Source organism: Geotrypetes seraphini, chromosome 3, assembly GCF_902459505.1.
Source record: "Geotrypetes seraphini chromosome 3, aGeoSer1.1, whole genome shotgun sequence".
In the NCBI taxonomy this organism is placed as follows: Eukaryota; Metazoa; Chordata; class Amphibia; order Gymnophiona; family Dermophiidae; genus Geotrypetes; species Geotrypetes seraphini.
This window is the reverse complement of record NC_047086.1, coordinates 348076012-348100060: the sequence shown is the minus strand read 5'-3', so window position 1 is coordinate 348100060 and position 24049 is coordinate 348076012. Positions and strand designations below refer to the sequence as shown.

The 24049-nt window shown below is 48.4% G+C and overlaps 1 protein-coding gene across 2 annotated transcripts in view; it reads left to right on the top strand.

Moving 5' to 3' along the window:
• The first annotated feature begins 702 nt into the window (after positions 1-702).
• The window catches only part of LPGAT1 (lysophosphatidylglycerol acyltransferase 1), a 157090-nt gene continuing 133743 nt past the window's right edge, over positions 703-24049 (top strand). Inside the window, exons 1-2 of one of the 2 annotated variants that reach the window (XM_033938160.1) lie at positions 703-838; positions 12015-12283. In XM_033938160.1, the coding sequence (XP_033794051.1) occupies positions 12046-12283 (238 nt within the window). In that variant the 5' untranslated portion in view covers positions 703-838; positions 12015-12045. Of the gene's footprint in view, positions 839-1639; positions 1775-12014; positions 12284-24049 lie in introns of those variants that run through there. The other variant, XM_033938161.1, reaches the window with a different exon arrangement.

The following is a 24049-nucleotide window of genomic DNA, read 5'->3' as shown; positions in this document are numbered from 1 at the left end:
AGAAGGTGGAAAGGGACAGATTCTTCAGCCTATTGGGAACTACCAGAACAAGGGGGCACTCGGAAAAATTGAAAGGGGACAGGTTTAGAACCAATGCTAGGAAATTTTTCTTCACTCAGAGGGTGGTGGACACCTGGAATGCGCTTCCGGAGGATGTAATAGGACAAAGTACATTAAGAGGATTCAAAGAGGGATTGGACAAGTTCCTGAAGGATACGGGGATTGAGGGATAAAGATAGAGGTAGAGATAGGATTATGGAAGGGTATAGGTAGAAGAAGAATGGGGATTGAAAGGTTTTAGACAAAGGATCACTTACAGGTCATGGACCTGATGGGCCGCCGCGTGAGCGGACTGCTGGGCGCGATGGACCCCTGATCTGACCCAGCGGAGGCAACTTCTTATGTTCTTATGTCCAGTAAAAAGGTATCGTGAGCATTTCTTAGATTCCTGTAGTTGCATTCAAGTTTACAAGCACTTCTCTTTCCACACTCTCCCTAAACCCCCCCCCCCCCTCCCCAGCATCTCTCCATTTTCCCCCACACCAAACCCCCATCCTACCTTTAAAGCGGTCACCGGCAGCGAAAATGAATGCAAACTACCCACAACCACCCCCAGCTTCTGCTTACAGGCATCCCATCCCTCCCCCCCCCCCTGCCGGGTCTCTTCCCGTCTGAAACCGGAAGACGCGTCAGAAGGGGCGGGGCGCGGCAGGGCTGAAGGAAAGAAGTTGCGGCAGAGGGGGGCGGGGCGCGGGAGGAGGAACGCGCCGGGGCCGGTCGCGGGCAGCCCTGTGTGTGTGGCAGCCGCTGCCGGCGACCTTAAAGACAAGTTTGGAAGGTAGGACGCGGGGGCGGGCGAGGGAGTAGAGCCGGGCTAGGAGACCGGTGGCGAGGGACGCTGGATCGGGGAGCCATGCTGGATCGGGGAGAGCAAGAGAGAGATGCCAGATCGTGGGGGAGGCAAAAGGGGGGAGGGGGGTCTCGGGGCCTGGAAGGTTTGTGAAAAGGGGTGCTCGAGCATGTGAGAGGAGCCAGATGTGTATGTCGCACGCCTAATGCATGTGATTGGGTATTTCTGGGAACTCTTTTCTGGAAGAGCTGGAGGGTTGGGTTTGGCAGAGTAACGGGCTGGATGGGGCCTTAATCATCTCTAGTTATAGTGTCCGGGATGGGCAGTGCATGATCCAGTGCCGTGAAGACTGAATTTCCCCCCCCCCCCCCTAACCGTTATCTCGGCAGAAGGACTGGGTGCCACCTGGTCCTGTGTTTCCATGACAAGAGAACAGGGCATTGGGTATCTCGTTTTATCAGAGCGACTTGCCATTGTTTAATCTGCGAATGTCCCAACCTGGACAGATCTGACGTGGCCACGTCTGGATTCCAATAAGCCTCCCCCCCCAACTGACCCTTGTACTATGCCTGTTAATTTGAAAGTGCTTAGGTAGTGTAAGCCTGCAGGGCGTGTTGTTGCCCCGTCCCCCCCCCCCCCCCACAGCCATCTCAGAAAGTGCATTTGCTTAGGTCACTGATGTTGACCCTGGCCTGACATTGAAGCAAATATTTAAATTTGGTTTGGATCTATTCCTGGTATTCCCGTTCTGATTTACTAGCTAAAACTGGCTGCTTTTGCACTGAAGGAGGGGGAGGGGATCCACCTAGTTTGGATCCGTCAAGGTGAACGTTTGTTCAGTTTTAATTAACTTCTAAGCCTGCTGAGAGCAGAGAAACAATTACTGTACCTGAATGTATTGCACTTTGAGCTACTAGTGAAAAGGTAAGAGCTAAGTCCAAAATACAGTAGCTCTTAATTTGAATGGGCATTTTAAGAACTTACTAGACTGTGTCTAACCTTGGGTATACAGGCATTTAATCATCCCTTGTATTGCTTACAAACTTCCTTACCACAAAGGGAGTAAAGTATATTATACCAGGAAGAGAAAGTTTAACTTGGCCATTCAGAACACTTTTTGGCTGATATGCTGCTTCTTTGGATTATCTGTGTAATTGTTATGTTTGTTACGCAGGAGCAAGTTGCTAGTGAGATCATTTGGGTTCCTTCTTCAGATGTGCCCAATACATCTTTTATCTGTACACAAATCATGGTAGTCCAATGAAAGTTATAGCCTTTGAAGAATCCCAGTTTTCTTCATTTTTTTTCTCTAGTGGGGGTGGTGTGTGGTGCAGTGGTTAAAACTACAGCCTGGCACCCTGAGGTTGTGGTTTTCAAATTCACACTGCTCCTTGTGACCTTGGGCAACTCACTTAATCCCCCAATTGCCCCAGGTATATTAGATAGATTATGAGCCTGCTGGGACAGACAGGGAAAAATGCTTGAGTACCATAAATTCATGTAAACCATACTGAGCTCCCCTGGGAGAAAGGTAAAGAAAATTGATTAAATATATAATTGCTATAATAGAACTAAATTGCATGCAGTAGTATGGTTAATTGGGGGAGAAGGGAGTAGGAAAAATTAGTTACAATTTCTCCTATATTCTTGCTCAATATAAACCTGTAGCATGAACTAGGAATATTTATGTATTTGGATATAGCTTAAGTTAAATTATATTTAGGTATAATGGGTATTTCACTTTTGACAGAGGACTTGTAGTTTCATTTTGTACATGAGATAATGAAGGGTTAAATGGTTAGCCAAAGATATGTTCTTGTTTGACTGTTGTAATATTTCTTATGGCATATTGTAGTACTCTCAATTAGGTACTTTCAGTGAGATGAGATCTATCTGTTTCTGGCACCCAGATGAATATGAGTGTATATACTGTATACTGAAACTATTTTGTGTACTTTTTATTTATTGGAAAAAATTGTGTACTTTTTATTTATTGGAAAAAAAAAATTATAACCTGCACTTACCACTACCGAAGCCAGGAAAAAGGAAATCATAGTTTATTACAATAAAAAACAACACAATGCAACGTACATGACTAAAATAAAAGTAAAAAAAATAAAACAATATACTTTCTCATCAATGCTCGGACTAGTTTACCTATGTCCTTACCATTATAATGCTGCACAGTTAGGTTTCAGCCATCTATGTACTAAAAGCCTGTGAGAACAAAAATGTTATCAGTTGCTTATGATGAGCAGCTTGGAAAAGAGACAGCTACAAAAGTCCGTAGTCTGTTATTGAGAAAGACATGGTGGAAGCCACTGCTTGCCCTGTATTGGTGGCATGGAATGTTGCTACTCCTTGGGATTGGCCACCTTGAGAATGGGCTACTGGGCTGACCCAGTAAGGTTATTAGTCTGACCCAGTAAGGCTATTCTTATGTTCTTAAATCCTGAGTGGAGTGGAACGGGTACAAGTGGATCGATTTTTCACTCTGTCAATTACAAAGACTAGGGGACACTCGATGAAGTTACTTTTAAAACCAATTGGAGGAAATTTTTTTTTCACTCAGAGAATAGTTAAGCTCTGGAACACGTTGCCAGAGGATGTGGTAAGAGCGGAGAGTGTAGCTGGTTTTAAGAAAGGTTTGGACAAGTTCCTGGAGGAAAATTCCATAGTCTGTTATTGAGAAAGACATGGGGGAAGCCACTGCTTGCCCTGTATCGGTAGCATGGAATATTGCTACACCTTGGGTTTTGGCCAGGTACTGGTGACCTGGATTGGCGACTGTGAGAACGGGCTACTGGGCTTGATGGACCATTGGTCTGACCCAGTAAAGCTATTCTTATGTTCTTATGTGATTCAGTCAACAAGATACTGTTACCTGGCAAGCAGAGGCCATGGATTTGATTTACTGTCTTTCTGTGGTACAGCCAAAGCGGCTTAAATTTATTATACGCTGCCGGTACTTTTTCTCTCTCAAACTTAAGGGCCCCTTTTACAAAGCTGCGGTGGAGACGCTGCTGCGGTGAATTCACGGAAGCCCATTCAGTTCCTATGGGCTTACTGTGCGTTTACCGTGAATGCATCACTCCTGCGGCTTTGTAAAAGAGGCCCCTAAGTTTTGTACCTGGGGCAATGGAGGTTAACCCCCCTCTCTTTTACGAAGGCATAGCGCGGGTTTTAGCAGCGGCGGTAACTGCTCCGACGCTCATAGGAATTCTATGAGCATCGGAGCAGTTACCGCTGCTGCTGGCGCTAAAACCCGCGCTATGTAAGTGACTTGCCCAAAATCACAATGAGCCACAGTGAGACTCAAACCCAGTCCCCCAGGTTCTCCTCCCACTGCACGAGTCATTATGTTACTTGTACATCTCTCTGGCCAGCCATCTAAGTAAGGTAAGGGGGAGAGGGGTGGGGTTGTTAGAGGCACGGGGTGGAAGGAGAGAGTAGGCATCTTTCCCACTGTTGGGTGGAGGGTGGGAGGGTGGCTTGACTTTTGGGCTTGATTTGTTGTTGGGGGGGGGGTTGTGTTTATTCTGCACATGTGCCCATCGCTATCACCAGCCAACCTCATTTGCATGAGTGTTTTTTGGAGAGTGACTCGCTTTTTAAAAATTGCTACTATAATGGCTGTGACTGTGGCCCATTGGTTTTTAACACAGAGTTTTGAGAATCTAGGCCTCAGTCTCCATGCACATCTCGCCTTGTGGAACTTAAAATCTGTAAGACCTTTTTTTTTTCCCCCCACATTGTGTGGCTTAAGTTTATAGAGAGCTAGAATGCAGCTCTATGAATCTCAAGGTTATGGGGAGCAAACTCTCCCAAGTTGACTGGGAGCGACTGTTATGAAAGCAAAAGAGATTGGGCAAAGGTGGTAGTGGTGGGGGAAAGTATGAGAGAGACTGGACAAAGGTGGTGGTGGGGGGCATGAGAGAGATTGGGCAAAGATGGTGGTGGGGGTTATGAGAGAGATTGGGCAAAGGTGGTGATGGTGGGGGAAGGTATGAGAGAGATTGGGCAAAGGTGGTGATGGTGGGAGAAGGTATGAGAGTGATGGTGGGAGAAGGTATGAGAGTGATGGTGGGAGAAGGTATGAGAGAGATTGGGCAAAGGTGGTGGTGGGAGTATGAGAGAGATTGGGCAAAGGTGGTGGTGGGGGTATGAGAGAGATGGGGAAGTATGAGAGAGATTGGGCAAAGGTGGTAGGGGGAGTATGAGAGATTGGACAAAGGTGGAGGTGGAAGTATGAGAAAGACTGGGCAAAGGTGGTGATGGTTGGGGAAGGTATGAGAGACTGGACAAAGGTGACGGTGGTGGGCATGAGAGACATTGGGCAAAGGTGGTGGGAGGAGTATGAGAGATATTGGGCAAAGGTGGTGGTGGGGGGTATGAGAGAGATTGGGCAAGGGTTGTGGTGGGGGGGTATGAGAGAGATTGGGCAAAGGTGGTGGTGGGAGTATGAGAGAGATTGGGAAAAGATGGTGGTGGGGGTTATGAGAGAGATTGGGCAAAGGTGGTGGTGGAAGTATGAGAGAGATTGGGCAAAGGTGATGATGGTGGGGGAAGGTATGAGAGAGACTGGACAAAGGTGGTGGTGGTGGGAATGAGAGAGATTGGGCAAAGATGGTGGTGGGGATATGAGAGAGATTGGGCAAAGGTGGTGGTGGGGAGTTATGAGAGAGATTGAGAAAAGGTGGTGGTGTGGGGTTATGAGAGAGATTGGGCAAAGGTGGTGGGAAGAGTATGAGAGAGATTGGGCAAAGGTGGTGGTGGAAGTATGAGAGAGATTGGACAAAGGTGGGGGTATGAGAGAGATTGGGAAAGGGTTCTGGTGGGGGAGTATGGGAGAGATTGGACAAAGGTTGTGGTGGGGGGTATGGGAGAGATTGGGCAAAGGTGGTGGGGGTATGAGAGAGAATGGGCAAAGGTGGTGGGGGAGTATGAGAGAGATGGGGAAGTATGAGAGAGATCCCAATCTTGGGCAAAGGTGGTAGGGTGAATATGAGAGAGATTGGGCAAAGTTGGTGGGGGGAGCATGAGAGAGATTGGACAAAGGTGGTGGTGGAAGTATGAGAGAGACTGGGCAAAGGTGGTGATGGTTGGGGAAGGTATGAGAGAGACTGGACAAAGGTGATGGTGGTGGGCATGAGAGAGATTGGGCAAAGGTGGTGGGAAGAGTATGAGAGATATTGGGCAAAGGTGGTGGTGGGGGTATGAGAGAGATTGGGCAAGGGTTGTGGTGGGGGTATGAGAGACATTGGGCAAAGATGGTGGTGGGGGTTATGAGAGAGATTGGTCAAAGGTAGTGGTGGAAGTATGAGAGAGATTGGGCAAAGGTGGTGATGGTGGGGGAAGGTATGAGAGAGACTGGACAAAGGTGGTGGTGGTGGGAATGAGAGAGATTGGGCAAAGATGGTGATGGGGGTATGAGAGAGATTGGGCAAAGGTGGTGGTGATGGAAGTATGAGAGAGATTGGGCAAAGGTGGTGATGGTTGGGGAAGGTATGAGAGAGACTGGACAAAGGTGATGGTGGTGGGCATGAGAGAGATTGGGCAAATGTGGTGGGAGGAGTATGAGAGATATTGGGCAAAGGTGGTGGTGGGGGGTATGAGAGAGATTGGGCAAGGGTTGTGGTGGGGGTATGAGAGAGATTGGGCAAAGGTGGTAGGGGGAATATGAGAGAGATTGGGCAAAGTTGGTGGGGGGAGCATGAGAGAGATTGGACAAAGGTGGTGGTGGAAGTATGAGAGAGACTGGGCAAATGTGGTGATGATTGGGGAAGGTATGAGAGAGACTGGACAAAGGTGATGGTGGTGGGCATGAGAGAGATTGGGCAAAGGTGGTGGGAGGAGTATGAGAGATATTGGGCAAAGGTGGTGGGGGGTATGAGAGAGATTGGGCAAGGGTTGTGGTGGGGGGTATGAGAGAGATTGGGCAAAGATGGTGATGGGGGTATGAGAGAGATTGGGCAAAGGTGATGGTGGAAGTATGAGAGAGATTGGGCAAAGGTGGTGATGGTGGGGGAAGGTATGAGAGAGACTGGACAAAGATGGTGGTGGTGGGAATGAGAGAGATTGGGCAAAGATGGTGATGGGGTATGAGAGAGACTGGACAAAGGTGGTGGTGGTGGGAATGAGAGAGATTGGGCAAAGATGGTGATGGGGGTATGAGAGAGATTGGGCAAAGGTAGTGGTGGAAGTATGAGAGAGATTGGGCAAAGGTGGTGATGGTGGGGGAGGGTATGAGAGAGACTGGACAAAGGTGATGGTGGTGGGGGGTATCAGAGAGATTGGGCAAAGGTGGTGGTGGGGGTATGAGATAGATAGGGCAAAGATGGTGGTGGGGGTTATAAGAGAGATTGGGCAAAGGTGGTGGTGGAATTATGAGAGAGATTGGGCAAAGGTGATGATGGTGGGGGAAGGTATGAGAGAGACTGGACAAAGGTGGTGGTGGTGGGTATGAGAGAGATTCGGCAAAGATGGTGGTGAGAGTATGAGAGATATTGGGCAAAGGTGGTGGTGGGGTATGAGAGAGATTGAGCAAAGATGGTGGTTGGGGTTATGAGAGAGATTGGGCAAAGGTGGTGGTGGAAGTATGAGAGAGATTGGGCAAAGGTGATGATGGTGGGGGAAGGTATGAGAGAGACTGGACAAAGGTGGTGGTGGTGGGAATGAGAGAGATTGGGCAAAGATGGTGGTGGGGGTATGAGAGAGATTGGGCAACGGTGGTGGTGGGGAGTTATAAGAGAGATTGGGCAAAAATGGTGGTGGGGGTTATGAGAGAGATTGGGCAAAGGTGGTGGTGGAAGTATGAGAGAGATTGGGCAAAGGTGGTGGGGGTATGAGAGAGATTGGGCAAGGGTTCTGGTGGGGGAGTAAGGGAGAGATTGGGCAAAGGTTGTGGTGGGGGTATGAGAGAGATTGGACAAAGGTGGAGGGGGAGTAAGAGAGATGGGGAAGTATGAGAGAGATTGGGCAAAGGTGGTAGGGGGAGTATGAGAGAGATTGGGCAAAGTTGGTGGGGGGAGCATGAGAGAGATTGGACAAAGGTGGTGGTGGAAGTATGAGAGAGATTGGACAAAGGTGGTGGTGGAAGTATGAGAGAGACTGGGCAAAGGTGGTGATGGTTGGGGAAGGTATGAGAAAGACTGGAGAAAGGTGATGGTGGTGGGCATGAGAGACATTGGGCAAAGGTGGTGGGAGGAGTATGAGAGATATTGGGCAAAGGTGGTGGTGGGGGTATGAGAGAGATTGGGCAAGGGTTGTGGTGGGGAGGTATGAGAGAGATTGGGCAAAGGTGGTGGTGGGAGTATGAGAGAGATTGGGCAAAGATGGTGGTGGGGGTTATGAGAGAGATTGGTCAAAGGTAGTGGTGGAAGTATGAGAGAGATTGGGCAAAGGTGGTGATGGTGGGGGAAGATTTGAGAGAGACTGGACAAAGGTGGTGGTGGTTGGAATGAGAGAGATTGGGCAAAGGTGGTGGTGGGGGGTTATGAGAGAGTTTGGGCAAAGATGGTGATGGGGTTATGAGAGAGATTGGGCAAAGGTGGTGGTGGGGGGTATGAGAGAGATTGGGCAAAGGTGGTGGGGGTTTTCAGAGAGATTGGGCAAAGGTGGTGGTGGGTATGAGAAAGATTGGGCAAAGGTGGTGTTGGAGGGTTATGAGAGAGATTGGGCAAAGGTGGTGGTGGGGGTATGAGATAGGGCAAAGGTGATGGGGGTATGAGATAGATAGGGCAAAGGTGGTGGGGGTCATGAGAGAGATTGGGCAAAGATGGTGGTGGGGGTTATGAGAGAGATTGGGCAAAGGTGGTGGTGGGGGGTATCAGAGAGATTGGGCAAAGTGGTGGTGGTGGGTTATGAGAGAGATTGGGCAACGGTGGTGGGGGTATGTGAAACAGGCAATTGCATATTAGCACTTCCTTAATGGGTGATGCAATCACCCAGATGACAACATGCTTTGAGAAGGGAGACTGCGGACTTCATCCAGTGATTTGCAGAGACACCTTTAAAGAAACTGATTTACTAAAGTTTCCTTATTCTGTGTCTGTGGGCAAAGAATGAACCTTAATAAATGAGTTTCTAAAAGAGCTACTGCTGATTTGGGAGGGGGATTCCTGCCTCTTTGCTCCCCCAAAGAAAAAAAAATTGTTGTGCACAGTGTTGGAGTGGTGGGGAAAGAGAAGTGACAGAGATCTCGGTTGCTGGTTTCTAGATATGATAAAAATTTGTCTGAGGCCTGGTTTAGTTTGTGCCTGAAAGGAGATGTAACAATTTAAAATTCAGATTTCTATTTTTTTTTTTTTTTTTTAAATTTAAGACTAAAACATTGTAACAGATATATCAGTCTTTGTCATAGATAACACTGAACCACAGAATACAGAAAACAAAGGTATCTTTTTGTTTTCCTTTTCTAAGCACCCCTCAAAATCCTCCTCCTTCTTCCTCTCTCAAACCATAACAGATAGTACCACCCCTAAAGACTCTCTTACACGTTCTCTCTCTCTCCCCATGTACTCTGAGGTAGAGATCTGCATGGGAACGGGGATCGTGGGAATCCCACGAGTCCCGCGGGGGTCCCGCGGGGGTCCCCCCCCTAACCCACGGGACTCCCACGGAGATCCCCCTCTGGCCCACGAGACTCCCACGAGGACCCCCCTCTAGCTAACTGGACTCCCACGGAGATGGAAGGCTTTGGAAGCAGGGTTCGTCCATATAATATAATGGACACGTCAGCCTTAGTAAAAGAGAGGGTTTATAAGTTAATTACCTGAACAGAAAACAAAAAAAGGGTTCCACCAAAGTGATTCCACAAGGAAAACAGCAGCTCAAACACAAAAGAAACTGTGGAATTGATGATCCTGTGAGAAGTAATTGCTGCTTTTTATGGGGACAGGCGGGGATGGAGGTAATTACTTGCGGGGACGGATGGGGACGGAGAGCATCCTGGCAGGGATGGGTGGGATTTCTGTCCCCCCGCAACACTCTACTCTGAGGCCCCCATGTTTTTATGACTCAGAGATAGCAGTGTTGGTATTAAAATACTATACCCAATAAGTTTCCTACCCAGTCCCCTGGAACACACCCCATCCCAACCACCCAGATACTCTCAAGGAGGGGGGATCCCCCCCCCATTTTTAAGGTTCTTTGTATGATGTAAGTCAGAATAGAATGCTGAAATCATTCAGCATTACCATGTGCACCGCTGAATAGTATGTGTGCATCATACATGTCATTCCTTTGTATTTTATTGCAATATACAGTAAAACCTTGGTTTGTGAGCATAATTCGTTCTAGAAACATGCTTGTAATCCAAAGCACTCGTATATCAAAGCAAATTTCCCCATAAGAAATAATGGAAACTCAGACAATTCATTCCACAACCCCAAAACTTTAATACAAAATACTATAGAACAGTCACTACACTCCTGCAGCGTGAGAGAGAGAGCAAAAACAACAGCTCAGTTGTGATGACGTGGCGTGCGTATACAATGCGTACTTGTGGCGTGTGTATACAATGCATACTTGTGGCGTGTGTATACAATGCATACTTGTGGCGTGTGTATGCAGTATGTACGTGTATGCAGTATGTACTTGTATTGCAAGACCTTGCGTCAGATCGAGAAGAAACATCGGCTCGGTTGTGATGACGTGACGTGCGTATACATTGCGTACTTGTGGCATGTGTATGCAGTGCGTACTTGTATTGCAAGACCGCACGTCACAGCGAGAAGAACCATCGGCTCAGTTGTGATGACGTGACGTGCGTATACAATGTGTACTTGTGGCGCGGGCATGCAGTACGTACTTGTATTGCAAGACCTTGCGTCAAGATCAAGAAGAAACATCGGCTCGGTTGTGATGACGTGACGCGCGTATATGTACTCGTATTGCAAGACATGAGGGTAGTGCAAGCGTCATAGGCAGTAGGTTCAGTTGCCGAAGCTCACCCAAAAGTGAAACTCCGTGTCCAAACTCAGTCACACAAAAGTTCACAGTTCAAAATTCCAGCTTCAAAAATAGTTCTTCTTCCTAATTTGCCTGTCCCCCCCCCCCAGGTTCTACTCCAGATTTTAAAGGAAAAGGCTAAAATTTATGATGATGATCACTATTTAGGAGTTACACTGGTTTCTCAATTGTCATTTAAGAAGCAGGTATCTCAGGTGATTGGAAGGGGATTTGCCGTGTTGCGGATGTTATGATTAATATGACCGTACTTTGATGATGATACGTTGCATGTGTTTCTTCATTCATTCTTTAGGTCAAAGTTGGACTATGGAAATGTGGCGTATATTAGTCTCCCATGTTATTATGTACATTGCATAAATTACACAATGCGGGATTGCGATTGCTAGGTGGGGGCGGGTGTTATGATGCTGTAACCCTGTTATATTTGCAATTCCATTGGTTGCCTTTAGAGTTTAGGCCTATCTATAAGTATTTGTTGGTTACCCTTAAGGCACTGTATTTGGGTGAACTAGGTTATTTGCAGGTTATTTGGCAACATCGCTTAATGTATATTCCCCAATTATGATGTTGAGGGTGGCGGGTTTACAGTTATTATCACAACCAGCTGGAAAGCTCCTCAATTGTGGACTGAGCTGCCAATAAGTTTAAGCGAGGAACAGTTGTTATCTAGGGCTCCTTTTACGAAGGTGCGCTAGCGTTTCTAGCGCATGCACCGGATTAGTGCGTGCTAGCCGAAAAACTACCGCCTGCTCAAGAGGAGGCGATAGCGGCTAACGTGCACGGCATTTTAGTGCGCGCTATTCCGCGCGTTAAGGCCCAAACGCACCTTCGTAAAAGGAGCCCCTAGGTTTTATTAAAAAAAAAAATTAGTTGTTTGCGTGGAGGCATGCCAATCTGTTTCTGTTTCTCTTTGTTTTTTTGGGTTTTATTTTTATTTTATTTTTTCTATCTTTTATTATTATTTTTTTATTATATAAATGTGCATGTATTTATGATAGGTATTTTGTTGATAATTGGAGACATTGTATGAAGGGTGGTTTATCAAGTCTATTAAACTATTAATTGCCATGCAGTAAATTATTACAGTTATCTACCCTGGACTCTGACCAGGAAATGCAGACTGGAAATACAAATAAATTCTAAGCTGTCATCTCATATAATTGAATCTGTCTTGTTTCTTTTTCTACAACAGAAAGTGCCCACAGACCTCTGTGTGAAAAAAAATGGCTTCCACTCTAGAAGATGCCTGGAAGAGGGGCTTTTTAGCACTGAAAATGGTCCTACGATTTGCCTTCATGTTCATCAATAATCTGGTTGCCATTCCATCCTATATTTTGTATTTAATCGTCTTGCAGCCTGTTAGAATGGTGGACAGTAAATTATTCTGGTATATCGAAGGAGTTATGTTCAAATGGCTTTTAGCTATGGTGGCATCCTGGGGATGGAGTGCAGGATATACAGGTAAGACCCCTCCTAAATATTTGATAGAATACATAAAATATTGTTGGAACTGACATTCTTTGCTTAATGAACTCATCAAATATTAACATTTTGAACACACTTGATAGTTTTTTGTGTACTGATGATGGATATTGAGTTACCTTAACTTCAGCTGCCAGTCAGCAAAGATACTTCTCTCGGCTTCTCTGTATTTTTCACAATTTGTTGAAATTGTCTGGATTTTAAAGCTTTCTTTGATGCAGCTTTATCTTAAGAAATTGCTCTTTACCTTCTTAAAAGACAGAAAGAGAAAAAAGCCTGTTCAAATACAGCATCTCTCAAATTGCCTTTGGAAAGGGTGACAGGTCAAAAGCGCGCGCCGACAACTGAGCGCAAGGTGGAAGCGCACCAAAGAAAAACAATATTTTAAAGGGCTCTGACGGGGGGTGTGGGGGGGAACCCCCCACTTTACATAACAGAGATTGCGCCGCCGGCATTGTGGGGGGTTTGGGGGGTTGTAACCCCCCACATTATACTGAAAACTTCACTTTTTCCCACAACGCAGGCGCGATCTCTATTAAGTAAAGTTGGGGGGGTTCCCCACCAACACCCCCGTCGGAGCCCCTCAAAATACTGTTTTTCTTCGGCACGCTTCCGCCTTGCGCTCAGTTGTCTGTGCTGGATTGTCGTTGCGCCTTTGTCGTCGCGCGCTTTTGTCTATGAACCTTGGAAAGGACCTGTTTTTTTTTAGCAGCAGTTCAAGGGTAGAGTCTGCAGAGAGTGTTGCATGTTTGCCTAAATTGGCATATGTTGTTTGTATAGGCTTGCTGTTAAAACACTGTTCAATTTATTTTTAAAATTAAAATAAAAATAGTTTTCCCCAGGGATGTAAAATATTAAATGGTTCACTTAAGTATAATTTTGCTGTTTTGCAGCTAGAGTTAGTAATGTGCACTAGTGGAGGGCCCATTTTATGCACTGAGGCCTAGTTACTAATGTGTGTTTGTGGCATATAGCAGTGTTTTTCAACCGCTGTTCCGCGGCACACTAGTGTGCCGCGAGATGTTGCCTGGTGTGCCGTACGGTCAGGGCCGCCATCAGGGCAGTACCACCAGTCCTGCATTCAGGGGCCCGGAGCTGACAGGGGGCCCGGGCTCCCCCAGGGTCCTAGGCCACAGTCTAGGGAGAGGGGCGGTCCGCCCCATGTGGACAGGAGAGAGCTGGACGGTGGACCCGCGGAGTTCAATACATCTCGAGCTGCGAGGCTCGTCTTCTGTTCCTGCCTGCCCTGCAGCTAACATATAGCCGATCGCAAGCGTTCCCCGATGTCAGCGCTGACGTCGGAGGGAGGGCTTAAGCAAAGCCTGCCCTCCGACGTCAGCGCTGACGTCGGAGAATACTTCCGTTCGGCTATTTGTGCGCGGCAGGGCAGGCAGGAAGCAGAAGACAAGCCTCGCGGCTTGAGCTTCGTTTTGCTGAGAAAGTTGCAAAGATGGGCTGGGAGGCAAACACGGAACACAAAAGGGGGGAGGGAGTGCGTTTTGGACACAAGGCATGAACTTGGGAGAGAGGAAGGGAGGGAAAGAGATGCTGAGGTGGGGGAGGGAATGGGTTTTTGGACACAGAAGGCATGGACTTTGGAGAGAGGAAGGGAGGGAAAGAGATGCTGAGGTGGGGGAGGGAATGCGTTTTTGGACACAGAAGAAATGGACTTGGGAGAGAGGAAGGGAGGGAAAGAGATGCTGAGGTGGGGGAGGGAATGAGTGTTTGGACACAGAAGGCATGGACTTTGGAGAGAGGAAGGGAGGGAAAGAGATGGTTGTGGACACGGGGAATAGAAGAAAGGATAATTTTTGATCATAGGGAGGGAGTGAGGTACAGATAGTGGCATACCAGGGTGGGGGGGGGGCGATCTGCCCCACCCCGGGTTTACGTCCCAAGGGGGTGCACAGCTGGCCACCCTCCAGTGTTGTCCCTAGGCCGGCAAACTGCGGCTCTTTAGCCACTTGAGTGCCACCGCCGCCATCGGGAACAGGCCGGCGCCAAGTTCTCCCTGCTTTTCCCTGTGGGGCCGGCCAACTCTCGCCAATCGCGTCAATTCTGACATCGGAGAGGACGTTCTGGGCCAGCCATTCGCTGCCTGGCTGGCCTAGAACGTCCTCTCCGATGTTAGAATTGACGACGGGTGGCGAGAGTTGGTCGGCCCCGCGGGAAAGAGAAGCAGGGAGAACTTGGCGCCGGCCTGTTCCCGATGGCGACGGTGGCACTCAAGTGAATTACTTTATATATAGTCAATATAGGCACAGAGTTAAATTTTTTAACATTTTCTAATGGTGGTGTGCCTCGTGATTTTTTTCATGAAACAAGTGTGCCTTTGCTCAAAAAAGGTTGAAAAACACTGGCATATAGCATGCACTAACAGTGAAACACAAGGTAGTGATGTTAGCTGTTAGTATTGAGCTTTGCTATTTAATTGTTTAATATAGTAACGTCGGGAGCCAGATCTTGGAGCCTTTGGTAGACCATATAATGGAGGCTGGTGCTACTTGTCATGTGGATAGGTGGATTTGAAATAGGCTCTGGAACGGGTTCTTTCAGGTTCTGGTACTGGAAGCAGGATCATCGTGGTGCCAATACACTGACACAGCTCTAACAGAGCTTCAACAGTGGCATTGGCTGTTGCTGTTGCTTCTTGAATTATTATTATTATTGAGTATTTTCTTTCCCGTTTTAACAGTATCTCATTCATTCTTAACCTATTCCCTCATTACCGTATTTTCTCGCATATAACGCGCACGTTATACGTGGTTTTTACGTACCGCGCATACCCTTGCGTGTTATACGCGTGAGCGCGTTGTACAAATTTTTTTTTACATAGTTCCCCCTGACATCCGATTCACCCCCCCCCTTTCCCGCAGGACCGCTCGCACCCCCACCCCGAAGGACCGCTCGCATGCACCCCCACCCCGAAGGACCGCTCGCATGCACTCCCACCCGCATCCCCACCCTGAAGGACCGCTCGCACCCCCACAGCCTCCCGACCCCCCCCATCATGTAGAAGCTCCTACCGGTGTCCTGCTGCTTCCTCTTGGCGGTCCCGACACCCGACACGATCGGGGCAAGAGGGAGCTCAAGCCCTCTTGCCCCCCCGACTCCCCGACACGATCGGGGCAAAAGGGAGCCCAAGCCCTCTTGCCCCGCCGACTCCCCAACTCCCTGACAATATCGGGCCAGGAGGGAGCCCAAGTCCTCCTGGCCCTGGCGACCCCCCCCCCGCTAGTTGTTCGGGCCAGGAGGGAGCCCAAACCCTCCTGGCCACGGCGACCCCCTACCCCCACCCCGCACTACATTACGGGCAGGAGGGATCCCAGGCCCTCCTGCCCTCGACGCAAACCCCCCTCCCCCCAACGACCGCCCCCCCAAGAACCTCTGACCGCCGACCCGCGACCCCCCTGGCCGACCCCTACGACACCTCCACCCCCCTTCCCCTTACCTTTGTGTAGTTGGCCGGACAGACGGGAGTCAAACTCGCTTGTCCGGCAAGCAGCCAACGACGGAATGAGGCCGGATTGGCCCATCCGTCCCAAAGCTCCGCCTACTGGTGGGGCCTAAGGCGCCTGGGCCAATCAGAATAGGCCCGGGAGCCTTAGGTCCCACCTGGGGGCGGGGCCTGAGGCACATGGGCCCAACCCAACCATTTGCCCAAGGCCCCGCCCCCAGGAGGGACCTAAGGCTCCCGGGCCTATTCTGATTGGCCCAGGCGCCTTAGGCCCCACCAGTAGGCGGAGCTTTGGGACGGATGGGCCAATCCGGCCTCATTCCGTTGTTGGCTGCCTGCCGGACAGGCGGGTTTGGCTCCAGTCTGTCCGGCCAACTACACAAAGGTACAGGGAAGGGGGGGTGGGGGTGTCGTGGGAGACGGCCAGGGGGGTCGCGGGTCGGCTGTGGGGGCGGTCGGAGGTTCTTTGGGGGGGCGGTCATTGGGGGAGGGGGGTTTGCGTCGAGGGCAGGAGGGCCTGGGATCCCTCCTGCCCGTAATGTAGTGCGGGGTGGGGATAGGGGGTCTCCGTGGCCAGGAGGGTTTGGGCTCCCTCCTGGCCCGAACAACTAGCGGGGGGGGGGGTCGCCAGGGCCAGGAGGACTTGGGCTCCCTCCTGGCCCGATATTGTCGGGGAGTTGGGGAGTCGGCGGGGCAAGAGGGCTTGGGCTCCCTTTTGCCCCGATCGTGTCGGGGAGTCGGGGGGGCAAGAGGGCTTGAGCTCCCTCTTGCCCCGATCGTGTCGGGGATGCCGCGGTTGGCTGGGGCAAGAGGGCTTGAGCTCCCTCTTGCCCCGATCGTGTCGGGGGTGCCGCGGTTGGCTGGGGCAAGAGGGCTTGAGCTCCCTCTTGCCCCGATCATGTCGGGGAGTCGGAACTGCCAAGAGGAAGCAGCAGGACACCGGTAGGAGCTTCTACATGATGGGGGGGTCGGGAGGCTGTGGGGGTGTGAGCGGTCCTTCAGGGTGGGGGTGCGGGTGCGAGTGGGAGTGCGTGCAAGCGGTCCTTCGGGGTGGGGGTGCGGGTGCGTGCGAGCGGTCCTTCGGGGTGGGGGTGCGGGTGCGTGCGAGTGGTCCTTCGGGGTGGGGATGCGAGCGGTCCTGCCGGGGAGAGGGGGGTGAATCGGACGTCGGGGGGGCATCAGGCTTTCAGGGTGGGTACAGGACTTCAAGGGGGAGAGGAGAGTCGGGGTGGCCAGTGGAGAGTCGGGGCGGGCGAAAGGAGAGTCGGGCAGCATGCACGGTATACGGGTGTGCGCGGTATATAAAAATTTCTGTACATAAATGTGTGTTTTTCGTGCGCTATACCCGTGTGCGCGTTTTACACGGGTGCGCGTTATCTACGTGAAAATACAGTAGTCTCTTGCCACCTTCCAAACCTGTTTCTTTTTTTTTTTTTTTCCTCCCACCTTCTTTCATTCTGAGTTACTCGCCCTTCTCTCTTGCTTTCAGTTCTCTCTCCTGCTCTTGCTGTTCTTCCCTCCACTGCTGATCTTTTAGCACTGCTGATAACTCTGATTTGAAGTCATGGCTTTAAGGTTTGAAATAGAATCGTGTAAAAGAGGATAATGTGATTGGGTTGACGTTGAGCAGAGCCAATTCAAGAGGTGGGTAAAAAGGGTGGCACTTGAAGTGTCTCTTCACCCTTTAGAAGCCCATCTTTGAACGCTCAAGGCGAGAGGGGAAGAGGACTGGGACAGCAAAGTAATCCTTGCCTGGGTCACTGTTTTGTCTAATGATTGCCTTGGTCAAAAGAAGGAAGTAGTCGGGTTACCATACGGCTCCAGGAAAAGGAGGAGGGATTGAAACATCTGTGTTTTACTTCCACTGAAAGTAGGGTTACCAGCTGTCCGGATTTCCCTGGACAGCTTTTCAAAACCCGGCACATTGTCCGGGTTTTGAAAAGCCTCCTCTCAATTGTGTCGGGCAGTGGGGGGCAGAGCTAGGGCGGGACTGGGGCGGAGATGGGCAGACCTGGGGGCGGGTCTAGCAACCCTAACTGAAAGCAATGGACGTAGGGAGGATAGACAGAGACATCTGGATTTTATTTCCATTGAAAGCAATGGAAGTAAAAGCTGGATATCTTAATCCGTCCTCCTTTTTCTGGAGCCATATGGTAATCCTAAGTAGTAGCAAATATGAAAGTTGGAGTACTGGAAGAGAGAGACTGGCTGTTGGGGGAGGAATCTTAGAGGGTGGCTACTGCAGTAGAAGGGGCAGAGTTGGTATGCCAGTGGTGATGGGGACTAAAGAATGACACTGTGACAAAAATTCATCACCGTTCCCGTCCCCACGGGAAACCATCTCCGAGTCATTCTTTAAGGAGAAAGGGAAGAATCAGAGTATGAATGGGCCCAGCCACTGACCTCCCTTGCATTGAAGAACGCAGGTGTAGAAGGACTGAGGTTGAGATAGACACTAAGGACTCCTTTTACAAAGCTGCGCTAGCGAGCGCATGCTAAACCGCCGGCCGCTACCGTCTCCTCTTGAGCAGGCAGTAGTTTTTCGGCCAGTGTGGGGGTTAGCACGTGATGAAAAGTCACGCGCGCTAAAGCTGCTAACGCGGCTTCGTGAAAGAAGCCTTAATGACATGGGATTGTTTCCTACAGTTATTCACGGGGACGGGAACAGCGATGAATTTCGTCACTGTGTCATTCTCTAATGGGGACAGCATTTGGGAGGATGATCAGATCTGGTTACTATGATTCTGTGGCAAACGTTAGATTCCATGCCTGGGTTACCAAGTTGTTGCAAAGTGGGAGCTTGATTGCTGTCTATTTTCTGCCTTGCCGCCTTAGAGCTTATAAGGAAATATAGAAACTTGATGGCAGATAAAGGCCAAATGGCCCATCCAGCCTGCGCAACCGCAGTAACCATTATCTCTTCCTCTCTCTAAGAGATCCCACGTGCCTATCCCACTTGAATTCAGTCAGTCTCTGTTCCACCACCTTTCCCGGGAGACAGTGGGATAAAACAAATGTTTGACCACTGCTTCCAATAAAATGGCTTTACTATGTATTTTACTTTACAGATGTGTTGACTTTTTAATATAGTGCGGTGCTCTCTCATAAGTGAAATGACTTGTTATATTCCCTTCTCCGTAATGAGAGCTGATAGTAGAATCTGGATAAATGGGTTATTTGAAAACTCTCCACCCTCCCTGCTTGTAAAATTACCCCTTGTTCATTGAGTTTGTGTGACTGTTGGGGATCTGTTGTTTAGCAAAGAACAGACAAACAAGGAAATAAACCCCATGAGAAAGCAATATAAATTGTACAGGTGGGGATGGAACTGTACACATCAACCAGAGATAAATCAAAATGAATAAATATTTATTAAAATATTAATATAACGGTCTCTATTGTGTATTCAATCTGTGTCATGTTTGTACTGCTGCATATTCCTGTAGAGCAGTGGTCTCAAACTCAAACCCTTTGAGGGCCATATTTTGGATTTGTAGGTACTTGGAGGGCCTCAGAAAAAATAGTTAATGTCTTATTAAAGGAATGACAATTTTGCATGAGGTAAAACTCTTTATAGTTTATAAATCTTTCCTTTTGGCTAAGTCTTAATAATAATATTGTAATTTATAGATAAGAGACATATGATCGAGAAACTGTTTTATTTTACTTTTGTGATTATGACAAACATAACGAGAGCCTCAGAGTAGTACTTGGTGGGCCGCATGTGGCCCCCGGGTCAAGGGTTTGAGACCATCACTAGTACAATTTCAGGATCTATTGTTTTCCTTTGACTGTGGCTGCTGATTGGAATAGAGAATGACACAGTGACAGAATTCATCACCATTCCCGCCTCAACTGATAACCATAGGAAACCATCTCCATGTCGTTCTTTAAGAAGAGAGGTAAGAATCAGAGTATGAACGGGCACAGCCACTGACCCCCAAGTCTTATATTGAAGAATGCTGGTGTAGAAGGACTGAGGTGAATGACATGGGATGGTTTCCCACGTTTATCTGCAGGGACAGGAACGGTGATGAATTCTATCACCGTGCCATTCTTTAGATTGGAACCACCCAGAAGCTGCTTCCCTGCACAACAGTTGGGCCAGCCCTGGCACCTTACAAGAGGAAGATTAGTTCATTTAATTCTGTGTGTGTATATCTTTGAAACATTTTTGAAAAGAGAAGTAAAAGATTGTGCGTGTTTATCTGTGCACAGAGAGTTTTATTTTGGTGGAAGATATAGGAATATTGTCTTGCTGAGAGAAGATGAGAACCTTTTATTGTAAAGCAGTATAGAGCAGTGTTTTTCAACCTTTTTACACCTATGGACTGGCAGAAATAAAAAAATTATTCTATGGACCGGCATCGGTCCGTGGACTGGCGGTTGAAGAACACTAGGCTAAGTCATGGACCGGACCCCACCCATCTCTACCCAATCTCCACCCCAGACCCCACCCCCATAATAGTACTAATTGCACCTTTGCACGTCCCGTGCCTCATCTGGAAGCCTTCCCTCTGACGTTGCAATGTCAGAGAGAAGGCTTCCGGTTCAGGTGCAGGATGCCCATAGGAGCCACTGCCCGTGGCTTTGTGCATTGAATCAGTTAGGAAGAGGGAGCTGGCTCAAAGATAACGCTGCATCGATCGTACTGTGGGCCGGCGGTTGAAGAACACTGTTTTGGGCCTGATGCACCTGTTGGCTCTGTGGACCGGCACTGGTCCATGGACCGGTGGTTGAAGAACACTGGTATAGAGTAGTCGTTTGATTCCATTTCTCCCTAGCACATTCTTTAATTTGCAGACTTTTCCTCAAATTAAAAAAGTAGTGGTTTATGTTCATAAGTGAGTAACCAGCAGATTCAATGTAATCATGCTACTAGCATAAAATACATCAAATACATTTTAAGGAATGTTCAACTGGGTTAAGCATCTTCCACTCCCAAACAATTTAAAATAAGTAACAACTTCACAATATTGGGTGTAGACAGCAGTCCAGGAGCAAGATGGGTGCTATCCAGTCTTTTGCACCAAAGTGCACTACACACGCTTATCTTCCAGTGAGAGAGATATATGTGTGCGCCTGGTACAAAGAGCTCTTGGCCTTCAGAACATTAATTCAGTCTCTGAAGGCTGCAGTGGCAGAATCGTAGAAGAGATCTTTGGGGCATAGGGTGGTCTCTCACCTCCAGGCTAGCAGCCTGTTTGCTGCTTTTGGAGAACAATGCCACATGAAAGGAAGCAATCTTGTAACTAGTAGTTGCATGCCAGGTGATAAAGCATCATTTCACACATGGGATGCATCTCCTAGGGCAGTGTATCGCAAACTGTGTGCTGCGGTACACTGGTGCACCGTGGCAGATTCCAGGTGTGCTCTGACGAGATGCCGGTAAGGAGGAGAGGCGCCGGCACCGGTTGACTGCTTACAGGATGTGCCTCTTGCGGTGAGAGACGCGTCCTGAAGGCATTCAGCTGGCGCCGATGACTCTCCTCCTCGCTGGCGTCTCTCCCCGCACCTCCCCTCCTCCTGAATCCCCCAGTGACAAAGTGACGGGTTCTGGGTCACGGTCGGAGGCCCTCCGCGTAGATGTCGACGTGATGACATCACGCATGCTCATGACCTCATCGCCTCAACATCTGCACACTTCCAGGGTACCTTCTGGCTGGGACATCGGGTGTATTGTGCTACTGGGCCAAAATGTTTGCAGGACACCGTCCTAGGGTGTGTGTATCTTGGAGGGAAGGGCCAGGGCTGCTATTGGAGTTGGCAGTTCAATTGTTAGGAAGGAAGATAACTAGAGAATGACATGGTGACAAAATTCATCACCGTTCCCGTCCCAGCGGATAACCGCGGGAAACCATTGTCATGTCATTCTTTAAGGAGAGAGGGAAGAATCAGAGTATGAATGGCCACAACCACTGACCCGCAAGCTTTGCTTTGAAGAATGCTGGTGTAGAAGGACTGAAATTGAGATAGACACTACAGAATGACAGTCTCTGGTATCCAGAGCAGATATTGTGATGTCATAATGCCTCATTCCACCAGTGCCTAAGAGCCAATCACATCAGTGATGTCACAATGGCTTCATTATCCTTGGCTCACATAAGAATCAGAGTATGAATGGCCACAACCACTGACCCTCAAGCTTTGCGTTGAACAATGCTGGTGTAGAAGGACCGAGGTTGAAATAGACACTAGAAAATGACATGGAATTATTTCCCGCGGTTATCCGCGGGGACGGGAACGGTGATGAATTTTGTCACCATGTCATTCTCTAATAACTACGTGGATGTGATAATCAATTGGACAGGGTTTTAGAGAAGAGCTGACTGTCATGTAAAACCCTAAATTTGGCTTTCAGAAAGTTCAAATGTATTATTTGTAGAAAACTTTCATGCATAGGATCCTAAATGAAAGCAGAGCTTTAGTCTCATTTCTGAGATGAGAAGATAGTTCTAGTAAGATGACTTAGATCTATTTGGATTTAACTCACCTTTTTTCAGTAGACTCCTCAGGAAACTGCAAGGCCATGGAATAGAAGGAGAGAACAGAAGGCAGAGAGTGGGCATAAATGGGAAATTCTCAGACTGGGAGACTGTGACTAGCGGTGTGCCCCAGGGCTCGGTACTTGGACCCATCTTATTTAATATTTTCATAAATGACCTGGAGGATGGAACATCTAGTGAGCCTATCAAGTTTGCAGATGATACAAAGCTATGCCGGACAATCAAATCACAGAAGGACAGTGAGGAACTCCAGAGCGACTTGAGTCGATTGGAAAATTGGGCAGATAAATGGCAGATGAAGTTTAATATGGAAAAATGCAAAGTCATGCACTTAGGCAGAAAAAATAAGGAGCACAAGTACAGTATGTCGGGTGCAACTCTAGGAAAAGCCGAACAGGAAAGGGACCTTGGCGTATTAATCGATAGGACCCTGAAGCCTTCGGCGCAATGCGTAGCGGCAGCAAATAAGGCAAATAGAATGCTAGGCATGATAAAGAAGGGAATCACGAGTAGATCGGAGAAAGTAATACTACCGCTATATAGAGCGATGGTCAGACCACACTTGGAATACTGCGTCCAGCACTGGTCTCCATGCCTAAAAAAGGATTTAAAAGTACTTGAGACGAGGGTGCAGAGAAGTGCAACGAAGCTAATAAAGGGCATGGAGAACTTGGAATATGAGGAACGACTTAAGAGACTGGGATTGTTTTCCCTAGAGAAGAGGAGACTGCGAGGGGATATGATCGAGACTTTCAAGATGCTGAAAGGAATCGACCAAATAGAGCACGATAAAAAATTATTTACAATGTCTAATGTGACACGGACAAGAGGACATGGACTGAAGCTAAGGGGGGACAGGTTCAGGACAGATATCAGGAAGTTCTGCTTCACGCAACAAGTGATGGACACCTGGAATTCTCTCCCCGATGAGATAATTGCGGAATCCACCGTTTTGGGGTTTAAAGGTAAGTTAGATGCACATCTCCTTATGAGTGGCTTAAGGTAACATAGAACATAGGTAAGGTCAAGCTAGAAGCACATCTCTTATGAGAAGCTTAGAGTATGGGGACTAATACTATGCAAGGGTTCACCTGGCGGGGCCTCCGCGTATGCGGATCGCTGGACTTGATGGACCTAGGGTCTGTTCTGGAGATGGCACTTCTTATGTTCTTATGTATGTTACTTTTACATAGTTAGGAAGTAGATAAGAATTTGGAGAAGAAGAAACCTCTTCTGAAAGGATGGACTATACCTTAAACAGGAACCTGGTTGCTTGTGTTAACATCTGTAAAGGAGAAAAAAATGGCTTTTAAATTAGTTTGGGGGGTGGCGAGAACTGGCAGTCATTCAGGAGCACATAGTACCTTCAAAAGACACTGACAAAATAGTGAAGTTAGATTGTCCCAGTAGAGAGGTTGTTGCAAAGTGTGGAGATACACTTTAATAAAGAGCTGACAGATACAAATGATTCCAACTTACCCCATCAACTGCTGGATGGTTTATGAATACAAATAGAACACATCTCCTTTTTGGCAAGAACAGAGTCCCCTCCCCAGAGGCCCTCAACGTTGGCACAAGCTCCACATTTGGCAGCTTCCCCTCCCCCAAGGATTCTGTGGTCCCCGAATTAAGCCTGGGGCTGCAAGACCCCCCTACCCCCACCCCACTTGATGCTGTTCCCTGGGACAGGAGCAATGTTCATTCACTCCTGTTTCATGGCTTCTGGGATTCAAAATGGCCTTCGAGTCTTGTCACTGTATGTTAAAAATAGCTTAGAGTCTA